Source organism: Dermacentor andersoni, chromosome 4, assembly GCF_023375885.2.
Source record: "Dermacentor andersoni chromosome 4, qqDerAnde1_hic_scaffold, whole genome shotgun sequence".
Taxonomy (NCBI): Eukaryota; Metazoa; Arthropoda; class Arachnida; order Ixodida; family Ixodidae; genus Dermacentor; species Dermacentor andersoni.
The window spans coordinates 54,174,146-54,187,623 of NC_092817.1; the positions used below are offsets into that span (position 1 = coordinate 54,174,146).

The following is a 13,478-nucleotide window of genomic DNA, read 5'->3' on the forward strand; positions in this document are numbered from 1 at the left end:
ATTTGGAATGTTCACAAAAAATTGCCGGAAGACGGCTCACCCTATAAATTTCAATGCTCTGGGACAGAAGGGAAGTGATATAACAACGTAAAAAAAATGTGCATAAACGAATTATGGGACACCTGTATTGCTGAACGAAAAAAATAAATAAACGTTTTTAGGCTTCCCTGGGTGCGAAACAATTTCAGCCAGCCTGCACAATTCCATTCATGAGCGTGGTAGGTATTTGGGCGACATATAGATTCTTGGAATCACGTTCCTGCTTCGCAAAAGAAATCTAATAGCGAGTCCCACATTTCTTGAGGCATCACTCAACAAGAGCTGCTCGACGAGTAAATGGAGAGAAAAGCAGGGAGTGAGCAGTTGTCTCAGCGTTGTGACAAAAAACAAAGTAATGAAAAAAAAAAGAAAAAGCTAAGTAGTGTGCAAGTATACCGACAATGCGGATGACCTCCATGACTTTAGCTACCTTTATTATTGGCGTTTTTTTTTCTCTTTTCTTTTTCGTATCCGAACTGCAGTAAGCGCAGTTCACGGTGTAAGTTGCAGCAAAAGCGCGAATAGCGGCGCGTTGAACAAATGCTATGTATACTAAGAGAGAGAGAGAGAGAGAGAGAGCTACGTCGGAGCATAGAATCTCAGTATACATGGTTTGACCTTTTCTTCTGGAGGGTCCTTGAAGCTTGCGTGAGCTGTCACCCTCATGCGCGCTACTGCTGAACAGTGGCGATTTACCTTTACGCGGGCCTTCTGAAAAGGAGAAAGAAAACAGGCCATGACCACAGTTTTGGAAATAACAGTTTATTGACCACTGCACCTCCACTGAAGTGGACTCCAGAAGGAAAGTCGCGTTCACAAATTGTCGAGACCTGCTGCGGACATGCATTGCGGGGCAGCTTCTTGTCATCACAATGCCTCGACGAGATTGGTCCGCGGTGTGCCCCGGCTTTGTCTCTCTCTTACTTTTTCTTTGTTACGACAACAATGGTACAGAACAATGCTTCGCGACATTGATTTATCGTTAGCTACGAAGGCTCGCTGTACGATTCTCTCGTAGCAAGTCTCGTGCTCTAATCACGACCGAACAACTTTTCACAGAAGGTCCGGCATCGTCAAGTGTCATGTGCAATTTCTCATCTATGCGGTTTGTACTCTTTCAGAAGAAAAAAAGAAGAAGAAGAAAAAAGAAAGACATTGAGGACTGGGCTGGAATTGCCGGTACTGAGCACCTTCGCTCCCGACAGCTGATGCCAAGTTTGTGGAGGGTGATCGCTTCGCGCGTATAACCGTGACGCCGTGGCGAAGCTAGACCGTCGCCACATATGTCACGCCTTAAACATTTCGAAATTTATATCCACATAGCACACAAGCGCAGTCACGAAACACGGCAACGGGTGTCGCAGGTTATCCTGGTCCGCCTTTTTCCCTATCTGACTCAATTATGTGGACGACGTCTGCGCTGCGTTCGGACGCAGGTGAAGCTTGCCGCTTTCCCGTTGCTTTCGTGTTGCCTTTTCCCGACTACGGCTCAGACCCGTCTATCGGAGATAAACGTTTAGGTAACATATTGTAACGTTATAAAAAAGGTCGTTCTGCGCTCTTCGCACAACTCAAGGATGCCACGAGCCAGATTCCGCACGTCATCTACTAGTCCCCACTCATCGCATGTGACGTGTGGACGTGAGGTGACGTGAGCAGACCCACAGTTAAATTGGGTGTACTCTTGTTTGCCCTCTCCCGCACCCTCCTCACACATGTGGTAATTGAGGACAGCACGTGCGGCCTCCTGCCATCGGTGAGCGAACGGCGAACGGCGGGCACGGAAAAACTGGTTTAGGATTGTGGGTGTGCTGTCAGTTGCCATGTGTGTAACTATCGTGAGCAAAATCTTACGGACCACGCTAACCAGCAGAAACGAAAAATTTTACCGACCTGAGCGCAGAGCCTAAAGTTGTCATAGTAGCACCCGCGAGAAAAAAAAAAGGAAAGTGGGAGAAAAGGGCGCGTCTACTTTGTTTCAGAATAATTCAGCATTGAGTGAGCGCTAGAGATAGCGCGAGTGAAGCACGAGCAAAAACACGCGAAAGCGCGCGTCCCTAAGCGTTGTCTGCTCAGTCTCGATCGCACTCTCCGAAGCAGTCTCGAGTGCTAGAGGCCGTCTAGTAGATTTCACGGCAGCGCTAGAATATTTTGAGAATAATTAAGTTATGGTACATATTCTATCTGCAAATAAATTTCTTGTTTCCATGACCGCCGTGGACCCCAATCCTTTGCTGTCGATAGCAAGCTGCCCGCGCCCTTCACTGATTCTGCCAGAGTTGTGTTCGAATGAAATAACGCACCTCATGCCACTGAAATCACCTTACTGACTTGATTTCTTAAGCACAAGCCTTTAAAGTCTCCTAAAACCTCGTGTATTACGAGCCTTTCTTTGCTTTATTAACTGGATCAGAGGTAAAAAAACAACCGCAAACACCATACTTGGATTCCAACCTCCTTCCGTGCCAATTGCGCTCTGCTTTTCTTTTATCTCAGCAGTGTGAGAGTGCCTGCATGTCATATGACTGCTTTCGTATTACACATTCATTTCTCGGAGGAAAAAAAAAGAAAAATAAACAGTGACCTAATCCGGCTGTGCAACACGCGTGAACGTACAAAGCCGGGAGTGACGCACGTAACTTCAGAGCTTCGAGTGACTCATAAAATTAAACTGATTAGGAAATCGAGAAGAAATTATTGTTTCAACAGCACTTTCTACGTTTGGTTACATACAGCTGAGTCATGGATGGGCATTTGCAGCATGACAAGACTTTTCACCTGTATGTTTCTTTATCTCGTTTTTTTTCTAGTCGCTATATAAGTAAACATGATAAGAAGAATGCCACTTGTTAATCTTATGTTATATCTTGTGGTAAACATTTGAGCTCCACACAAGGGTACACAACACGTGGAAGGACTCGCACATGGGTAAATGGAACCATTGCCACACAAAGATAACAGTCCCTGCTAAATGAATGGTTTGCATGATCTAAGGTATGACTTGGCAAACGTGAAGTCGAAAGGAAGATTTGTCATGCATTGTCTGGGGTTTTCCGCATGTAAGTTGTATATATAGAATTTTTTAGCACTGTCGCTTACTCATACAGTTTTGAGACAGGCATGACGGGTGAGTGGAAATGAACCAGCGACGCTGGGAAGCTTTCACAAAGGCAACGTGATGTCTTACACTATCTATACACGGAGTAGAAGGTGTGGGCACCACGTTAAAAATGGGTGGCTGGGGACAACGGCAACAACTCGTGAAAAACAGCGATGGTAGTATTTACAACGGTGGCCTTGTCTGCACTACAAGCTTTCGTCGGGGTCACGTGGGACCATCCGACGGCAGCTGGAGAAGGGTCAAGAGTACACGAACTCGCTGTACAATATTTTGTTCACTGTGCATTGGAGGATATGTTGGTGTCATGTCGAAGCACCGCGGAGTTGTTTTGGTTACTGAACAACGTTAAAAACAGACGCTTATTATTACACTAGTGGCATAAACTTGCTATGTAACAACATACACTCATACACGCACATGCACGCACGGGCACAAGAGCGCAACCGTGATAGAAGCTCTGCGATACTTAAGTTTCGCGTACACACTACGAACCAAGGGAGCGCGGGAAAGCCCTTTGGCGGCACTAGCTGCTTGTTCCATACATAAAAGAGTACCGACAAGAGATTTTCAACTTGTCATTATTTTGTTTGCATGAAAGTTCAAACCATCTTAATGTTAAGAAAAAAGTACTGGTAAGAGCTAGAGCACCCTAAATACTTTGCTATGATACATATTTTTACGAAGCCGGGGCCGAGTTCACAGACCCTTTTGTTCGTAAGTGTTCTTGGCTATTGACCTGCAACCTACAGATATTTGTGAATGAGAGCATAGTTTCGGTTTCACTATTCAGGACGTGCGTGTGTCATGGTGTCATGATACACTGGCTCGCTACATTCTTGTGATCGCTGCGTCTGCTACAAGCGAGCGAAACGTAAAACGCGCGCACAACCCTTGCTTATTATTACTTTTTAGTGATATGATCATACCTATACTTATTGGCACGCGACGTCAGCGAATTTCGCCTTGTGACTTGACGATGACGCCAGTTCCGGCATTGCGATACGACTTTAGTATCAAATTAAACTACGTTACGTTTTCCAACATCTTTACTTGCCAAATTCGATCCTTTGATACTTGGGCAACGCCTGCGGTGAGGTTTACACAACTACGTAAATATGTGCCAGTAGGCCTTCAACAAGCTCGACAGGCCATGTGACTTCCCGGTAGAGTGTACGTTAACTCCACTGGGCACAATAAACGTGAAATAACACCGTTGGGGAGTGGAACACTCTTAAAAATGAAGTAAGATATGTACCCCGCATGTTACTTCCGATCGAGGAAGTTGACAGCACTGGAATAATTAGCAAGTCTCGCCGCAGGACTCGCCAGCACCCCATGGTTCTTAAGAGTGTATGCAGCGCGCACTTGCTTGCCTCTATCCTACAAACGCGAACGACCAAACTCTAAGCATTGCGAGGGAGTAGAGTGTGTGCTACGTTTGTTAACCACGGAGGCGAGCAACTTGCCGATGAGATGGGTAACAAAAACACCTTTGTTCCAGTTGGCTCTGTGTTGAAGTAAATATTAGCACGTTGAAACGACGTGCCAAACACTCCATGATGCCCGTACAGACAGTCAAGAGCGGCTGTATAAAAGCGCGGGTATTCTTACATTTCTCTTTCTTACGCATATTCACAAACAATTTTGTCGCGGAACAAGCGCGGTCAACGGGGCAGGTGCAGATAGGGGACTATGCACGATGAAATAAAATTACAATGTGCAGGGAATTGTAATAGAAATCTAGAGCTGATCGGGGGTTACATGAAGCTACGAAATATCTAGGAAATGCGTCTGCGGTGTAGTTTTTAGAAGCAAGAACAGAAAAATAAAACAACGAAAAGAACACACACACAATATGAAATGCAGTGAGGCATACTTTGCAACCAGCGAAATGAAATCTCATTCTTTGTGACTTAGGAGTAAAGAGTAAGTATCCATCGCGTGGGTCGCGGGATTTTTTGTGGGGCAATTATCGGAGTTATATATAGCGTATATTGTTAAGTTCGAACATGCACGCTCTCTTCAAATATCACGGATTTTGGGGTCATCTCGCGCAAAAATGTTTTCGTGAATTGTCATTAACCTTCTTGTAGCGCGTAACTTTAACACAGCGCAAGCAATAAGTGGAGCTTTCCATAACTGGCGAACACCACTTTTCCAGGGTGCCGGGTAGTTGAGGTGCCTTCGTATCCTCTAGAAATAAGTAGATGCAGGAGCACTCAACATTCTCTGGGGAAACATAGCTCATAATCCCTGCATTGTTTTCAGACAGACATGTGTTAAAAAGGAACATGTAAACACACACAGAGAAAGAAAACGGGAACTGTTTGTAACAATTACCATGTGGCGATGGGAATTGTGGGACACGGCCAACAAGTAAAATTAGCGTACAGAACAGAAAAGAAAAGAAAAGAAAAGAAAAGAAAAGAAAGGAAAGGAAAATGAACCTTTAGTGGGCGCTTGTGAACCTGCGTGAAACAGTAAGCAGCGTATATATGGCTCTGCAATAGGCCTGATCCGGGTACTTATATTGCACGCACCGCCCTCAGTCGCGCCGGGGTAGAACTGACAGTGCACGTGACAGGCAACCCCTATCGTGCAAGTGTTATTATTGTGAACGCTGCAAATAACTGTCTCTTTTGCTAGTCTTCTTTTAACTCTTACTTGTCCTCTTCTTAGCACTACTGCCACTGAATTTGTGACATTTGTTTTGTACCATGTGTCTGCTTTAAATACTTATGTGTAAACGAGAAAAACCGCCACCTTTGGTTTCTCGCGATGTAAAAAGTACTGGTGCTCAGTTTATCTTATGCCACGAAGCCGCGATTCACTTGGCGCTCGGTTTGAACCGGTCGTATTAAAAGAAATGTAATCAGTTGTTTGTAGCGCTCTTAAAAAATCGAGATACCGTCCCATGGTTGCGATGTCATTAACTGTCTAATGTAGCTAGAACAAACAAAACAAACAAAATTTGTCAGTAGCTGAATTAGCTGAAGAGGGCCTCTCCTAAATGTGCGAGCTTCACCAGACTGCCTTCTTCCAAATGAGACCTCTTCGGCGGCAAGGTGTAAAACTGGGCTAGTTGGTATCGATGCGTAAATATAAATGCCACAAAAAACACGGGACAAATAAAGAAGTCTGGATACAAAAATGCCTGTTTTCCTATGGTTGTAAAGAGCGCTTGCGTGAATATGATGGCGTGAAGCGCCTGATAGCGTCATCCGGCGAATAAACCCGCTGAAACGGGGATGGGCGCTGTCCGAATGATAGAAACTAACAAACAGGAGGGGTTCAATGGCGCGTTATCATGTTTCTTTCTGGCATTCGCCTATGTCAGCCATTGTTATCTCAACTGTCAAAGTAAATTACAGACCCTGGACGTCTTAAGCGCGATAAAAAGGTGGTTTTTTTTTTTTAGTTCCACGTTAAGACCATACTAAGTCTACGTACGTAATGCTTAAACACTGCAATTCTTTGTTTACGCACACGGGAATTCGGGCCCACATCTTTTTCTTTATATTTTAATTCCAGGAGAACAATTTGAAACTGAGACAACTTGCGAGAACAAGTCGAGCAGTTGGTGCTGCTCGTGTATCCCACAATTTTGTTGGTTTTCCGAATACCGACGCTGACTCACGGGAACAAATAAAATAAAATAAAAAATGATAAAGGAAAGAAAGAGAGAAAGAAAGAAAGAAATAAAGAAAGGGGCGATGGGAATTGACGATCGACGCACAAATTCTAACTGCATGGACAGGAGGGTGTAAGGAAAGATAAGAGAAAAACAAGCAAAGTAAGAACCCTTGAGCACTTCGCGACCATCGTGAAACAGGAAACAACAAATCCATGAAACGCAACCAACAAACAGGAGTTTCTTTCAGCGGCGAGGAATATAAGTGGTCCCAACGGCCAACGCGTGAGAAAGCATTCACATTCACGCATACACGACGAGCACCGAGAGTGTCCCCCGCACACAAACGGTGAGGGATCCCGGGGAACAAGACGCAGCCCACGTCGCTTCACGGCACGGCGGTTGTTGCTCCCGTTGTCGTTGACGCCGGAGGCGGTCCAGGCGTCTCGGATCGATCTCTTTTTCGCCGTCTCATCGTACTCGCGCGAGAACACGTTGCCGGAATGGCTCTGTGCGCACGCGCGCTTAGCGTTCTTGTGTGACACCGTGCCAAAAGGAACTTGCAGTTTTAGACTTGAGTGTGCGTGTTGACTCCCGGGTACTCTCCGAAGCCGTCAACTTGACCTAGGTTAGGCGCCGGATTATAGAGCTGTCAGAGGGCAGGCATGAATGGTGGAGGGAAGAGAGAAAGAAAGAAAGAGATGGCGGTGAGATGACCACTTCCGCAGATCAGTGTGGTCCGTCAACGTGCAAGGGGTGTGTGCTGCCCTAACGATATTCCTAATGACGAAGAGTTACTGAGGCACGTCGGGAAGGAAGATAACAAAAATGCAAAATCCGAGTATGTAAGTAGATGTTTTTTTTATGCTTACGGAATCGTTAACGTTATGGGGTCCCTATTATCATTATATTTTCACTAGCGGCATAAAAACTCGCAAAATGTGCGTGAACCAGCGATTCTAATCAGCTGTGGACCTAATTTTATGATATGGTGTTTAGGAGATGTTGTCCTCTTTGAATGGCACCGGCTGCGCCCTTTCACATAAAGATGCGCAAATGTATTGCTTGTAAAGTTGGCTCTGTTGCAAGCATGCTGTATATACAGAAAAGTATGATCTACAGGTGGAAGTGAAAGGAAGGGATGAACACTAAAACCGCAAAACCGCTTCGTTCAAGGCAACTAAATGAGGGGAAAATACATACACCAATAACAATTACAGGGCGCAGCAAAGCATAAAAGTAAAGAAAAGCCGAGAATATTTTGAAGTGAAAGGTCTAGCACGAGGCATAACAAAACAACTATAATTCTAAAGAGGCAGACTACAGAGAAACAGACTACAGAGAAATATTTAGAACATAAAATTAGAGAAATTGCTGCGAAATTACTTTCTTCTGGGAAACATCGTGCTTCGCTTCTTTTTGTGTTTGTAGTTCCATTGCTTACGAGGTAATTCCGACGATGTTGGCATTATTGTATATCAATGGCCGTGTTCCTACCGCGCGCTGTGTCGCACGTATTAAAGGTACAATAAAGGGAAACACCGAGTCAACTTAGAATGAAAGCATTCTTTCAAAACAATGTGTTCATTAATTTCGCGGTAAGATATTTTTTATTAGTGTGACGGCTGAGAGAAGATGAGCGGCTACGTTTATTGAGGGAAGCTGGCATGTCCATGGAGCAGAGTGTGAGACCGGGTTAGTTGGTATTCCATGCTGAAGTGACTAGCGCAAGAGAGTATACGGGACAGTAAAAAGGCGACAACGACAAGCGCTTGTCCTCGTCGCCCTTTTAGTGTCCCGCGTACCCTCTTGCCCTAGTCACTTAAGCATGTCCATGAACACGGGTGCGTTCGCAATGAATAATCGCTTGGATGGCGACTGTCTAGCCGGGAGCCGAGTACGTTTTTTCTCCATTTGCCGGACGACTTTCGTACTCCTAGCCACACATTAACGGTGGCGCTACGCTAAAAATGAAAAATGATGTCCGAACTTTAATTTATCGAACTACACGCCGGAACCTTAGCGCTAGTAAGTATTTTCTCGTATTTGGGCCATTTAGTCGCAGTGAATGTTCCCAACATTTGCTAAGTTCAGTCTTTGTTTCGTTTACGATACAACGCAGTCCATCGTTACCCACAAAAATTAACTAGGCCTGAGCAGACGGCGTCAGAATTCATCGCGTCACGGCTGGCTTGTGCAAGAACTCGAGCGTGGTGACTTCGCAGAATCACCAAGCTGAGCGCAGAATCATCGCGAGCAGCTGACCTGTATGTGTGCAGGGGTGTCTACGGGGGTGGCTACGAACGAACACAAAAAAGAGAGGGGGCGTCATAATTACAGAGTATCCTGGCGTACCCTTCCTCGCTCTCCATGGTCTATGCCGCGGTCTCCATTCTGCGTGCCTGTGATTGACATGCGGACCTTTGCCTTCATGGCGTCGTACATGCTCATCTGCGGAGAAAGAAGAGAGAAATAGAGATTATACAAGAGACAGTAACACGAGAAAGCCCAGTTGGCTAGCTCACGCTGGAAGAGGAGAAGAAATGATTAGAAAAACGACATAGAGAGAGAAGATAGATAGAGAGAAAGAGAGAGAGAGGAGGGAATAGAGAGGGAGCAAGAGTAGAACGGTAAATGTCGATGCGGAAGCGAACGAGCAACGTCATGCATTCAAATGTCTTCACACAGCTCACTCGTTGTAGGTAAGCACGGGAGAAGGGTTGGTAAGTGGTGAGTTTGGTGTTTAGGTATGGTGAGAACGGGCACTGTTCTGTCGTGCAGTCGCCCCAATGCTTTACAGAGGAAATGCCTCTGCAAGTCAAATCGTGGACAGTAGCGTAACAAACGGTCGACAGGCGGAACAAGAGAAAAAAGAACAGCTACAGAGTTTACCCTTCTTCATTTCAAAGCCTGGCAGTGGTGCAGATGTCTACGCTTTTCCATAGAGTGCTTGAGTGGTGTGACTCAGAACAAATAACATGTGCATCGTCTTGAGCAATTAGCGAGTTTGTATTCTTGTGAGCTTCTATCGAATATTATCAAATAAGTGTCCCTGCGACTCGGAATTAGGTACAGCGAGTGGCTGCGCAGTCACGACATCGGCAGAGACCTTGTGCTAACCGTATAATGCCTCACAACAATGCAGCACCTCTCGTCTGGAGAATGGAGCACGGGTAGGTACTAGAGCCCGTAAAGTAGTGCTCTTGACGAAGTCCACGGCGAGGACGAGCTAGAGTGCATCGCCTGACAGCGGTGTACGGTAACCTTTAGCCCCAGTCTTGTGTTTGCAGATCTGCCCAAGAATCGTCAAGTTGTTTCTTTTTCATGGATCCATGTTCGCAGCACGAGAGAGAGAGAGAGAGAGAGAGAGAGAGAAGGCAGGGATATTAACCAGTCAAGAGTCTGGTTGGTTACCCTATGTTGGGGGAAGGGAAAAGGAGAAGAGAGGGAAGGGAGAGAACGGAGAGTGAGAGAGGGTTTAGAGACATGCACAGACAGTACTTGAGTCAAAGCCGCTCGTGCAAACCAGACGTTCCGAGAATGCACGATATGTTTCATTAGAGTAAGCAGCCCTGTGACAGCTGACTGTAGAAGCCTCCCCCAAAATTTTAGAGCTGAGCTCCTAAGCGCCCGTTTCTACGGCGAGCGTCGGCATTGTACCTCGTAACCCAGTGAAGGAGCACAGCGAAGGATGAAAGCGAACGCGGAACGCAGTGGGAGATGAAAGATGGCGATACCGAAGACAGCGCGAGGAGGAAAGCGGGGAATGAGGGTATGGCGAAAGCATGAATAGAAAAGTATAGTGCCACGCAAGACGGGCTTTGGGGCGATGATGGCTACGAGATGGCGCCAGAGTAGCGCTTGTCGTCTGTATGGAAACAAAGCTCTGCATGAGCGGAGCTCTGTCTGCGGTGGCTGCTGTTAGTCGCGCCCACGCGTCACCCGTGGGCTGCCTCTCGCGATTTTCCGATAAGTGAGGCAGTCCTGTCATACTTCGCTCCGTTTGCAACGTGTCGCACGAGACAGATTGTCCGCGCCAGCCTATATATCGCGAAATGAAAACATGTATAGAATTGCGCTCAAATTTCGCATTGGGAGTGTCACAATCGTCTTTGAATTTCTTTCTGCGGCTTATTTGTGTTTATGTGAACATGAGGGTGAAATCTGCGCTCGTTTGTGCGAGGTATGCTGTACATTCTTATTCTTTAATTTGTGGTCGCATGTTAAATCCTAGAAACATCTTCGGTTTCCTCCGCGACTCCTGTGTTTCGAAAATTTCGTAAGCAGCAGTGTCTCATGCGAAAGCGTTGCATGCACGTAGACCAGTGCAGTTGCTAACACGCTGCACTGGTCCTCTTGTGACTGAAAAAACGAACTCACGCCTACCGTATACCTTAGCATGCTTATTCAAAATGTAGGTTATTAGTTTTTCAACCCTATTATTGCAAGTAAATGCTGTTATTAGAACTTGAATTAAATATGGAATAAACTTTTATTGTACTGCATTGTTTTACGAATTTACGTTCAAAGGAAGTAAAACAAAAACAAAAAGAGAAAATGATGCCGTAAAGTAAGAGACACTAGGACGCCTTTGAGGAGGATCCTAATGTTACAAAATTGATTAAGGAGTGCGAGTGGTAATAGTGAAATTTAGGACCTCCGGTAGCTAGCACGGGTCCCATTGCTTTTCTTTATATCTGATTTTAAGTGCAATCTTTGTTTCAGGGTATGATTCAAGTAAGTGGGAAATACTTTTGTTGTCGTATTATCAACCGGTGTTTGTGTTGTTTAGTACACATCAGTAGCATGGCCTTTGTTGCTTATGAAATCACGTGCATTCCATCGTGCATCGGTAATACATGACCTTTACTTAGAGATTTAGTAATGCGCTACAGTTCATTGCCGCGTAATTTTATTGGACTAGTTGAAACGTATTATTGGGCTTGTTGGTTCATTACAGCTGCCAACGGCGCCACAGAAAGCGAGGGGCAAGAACGCGTACTTATGCACGCACGGGAGGCTTGTTCTTTTTTTCTTTACTTCCTTTTATACTCGTGCGTGTCTTCGGTTCATTCTTGCACAACCAGTATTTATTCTGCGCGTCCAAGGAATAAACATTCAGTTGTTAGTACGCCTTGCGATTGTACCCGTCTCCTTTTCTTGTCCCTCTTGCTATCTGGCACCGTTTGCCGCTGCAATGGACTACCTGCTTCACTGTAGTGGGCCTACATTGGTCTCCCTCCCAACGCTACCGAAGATATAACAATCTTGGTCGTAATATTTTCACGAATTGTAGCTTTTTACCAGGAGCACGAAAGACTACAGCACTGAGTAAAATGACTCTCCTGCTTAGTCACCCATTAGAGGCACCGTCTATTTCTGCAGAAAACCTACTGCAACTTTCATAGCCTTCGGGAACAACCGCAGCGAGGGTGAAAAGCAATAACGTGGCAGCGGGAGGACAACTCGTAGAAAAGGTCGAAGGTGGGAAGCAACTCGGAAAGGAATTGTCCCTCCGGGGTCAAACGTCATCGTTGCCTTGGACAATTTCGTAAAACGGCGGCCGCTGTGGCGGCGGCCCTTTTACTGTCGTGAGTGGCAGAAAGCGTTCATCATCTCTGAGGTGCCGCGTCTGCAAGTTTCGCCCTAATACTTCTTCCTCCTCTTTCTCTTCACCTCTTTCCTTCCTCCTCTTCCACCTTTGTCGATCACATCACACTAGGAGAGGAATGACAGTGGAGACAAACTGCGAAGGTTGCTGGCTGCAGAAATAAAGATCAGTCCACCGTCAGGGCCAAATCGTGCGGATATCACTCCACTTTTCATCTTCTTAAGAGTGAGAGACAGACAGACGGAGACCGTGGAAAGGAGGGGGCGTAGAAAGGAGGTCATTGTCTTCGGCAAAACGCCAAAGCGCTCTGGGAGCAATGGTTCGGTGTCTTATCTGGCGCCCTGTGGAGAAGACGCCGTAGGAAAAAAAAAGAACAGCACATGCGAAGTAGCGCGAAGAAAGAACGTGAAATAAGAAAAAAGAAAAGAAATTGATGCGGCGACTAGCTTGGCGATTTCATACATCGCCAATGCGTCGCTTGCTTTCCAGGAAACAGTCACGTACGTATAGCAAAGCAAAGCGGCGGCAACAGTGGAAGCGAGGACGATGATAAATGCGCTTCCGTCCCGGTTCTGCGTCTGTGCGTGCCCGTGCGTCCAAGGAGGGAGAGAGAGAGAGAGAGAGAGAGAGAGAGAGAGAGAGAGAGAGAGAGAGAGAGAGCATGCCTAAGAACGAGGAAGGACGGTTGATGGGAAAAAGGAAAAGGCGAGTACAGCGGCACAGAAGGCGGGCGGCGTGGGACGTTGCGAGCGAGGAGGGTTGTATGAATTATTCAAGCGAAACTGTAGCATGATGTTCCCGTTTTCGCATTATTTCGCGAGCTCTTCCTCTTCACCTTCTTCCCGCCGTTCCTAAAGGAGGGCACGCCTGCGCGCCGCCAGCCCTGGCACCTTTCCCGCCGCGAGGATCTTGCTGTCTCTGCTGAGCTGGCTGTTTTCGAAACGCACGGTGCACAAAGCGAGTCGAGACCCCGGTTTCCTATACACCCTCGCCATATTACGAAAAGAGGGGAGGAGGGGTGTGACAATGGAAAGATGGCACCGTGATGGACATAAAGCGAGAAGGATTGAAAACAA

At 46.2% G+C, this 13,478-nt stretch overlaps 1 protein-coding gene across 2 annotated transcripts in view; it reads right to left on the bottom strand.

Annotated features, from left to right (window-relative positions):
• Positions 1-785: 785 nt before the first annotated feature.
• LOC126537172 (glutamate receptor 1-like) overlaps positions 786-13,478 on the bottom strand; it is a 273,941-nt gene continuing 261,248 nt past the window's right edge. Inside the window, exons 16-17 of one of the 2 annotated variants that reach the window (XM_050184357.2) lie at positions 9,147-9,242; positions 786-7,440 (exon numbers count right to left, since the gene is read on the bottom strand). In XM_050184357.2, coding sequence (XP_050040314.1) covers positions 7,360-7,440; positions 9,147-9,242 — 177 coding nt within the window. In that variant the 3' untranslated portion in view covers positions 786-7,359. Of the gene's footprint in view, positions 7,441-9,129; positions 9,243-13,478 lie in introns of both variants that reach the window. The other variant, XM_050184358.2, reaches the window with a different exon arrangement.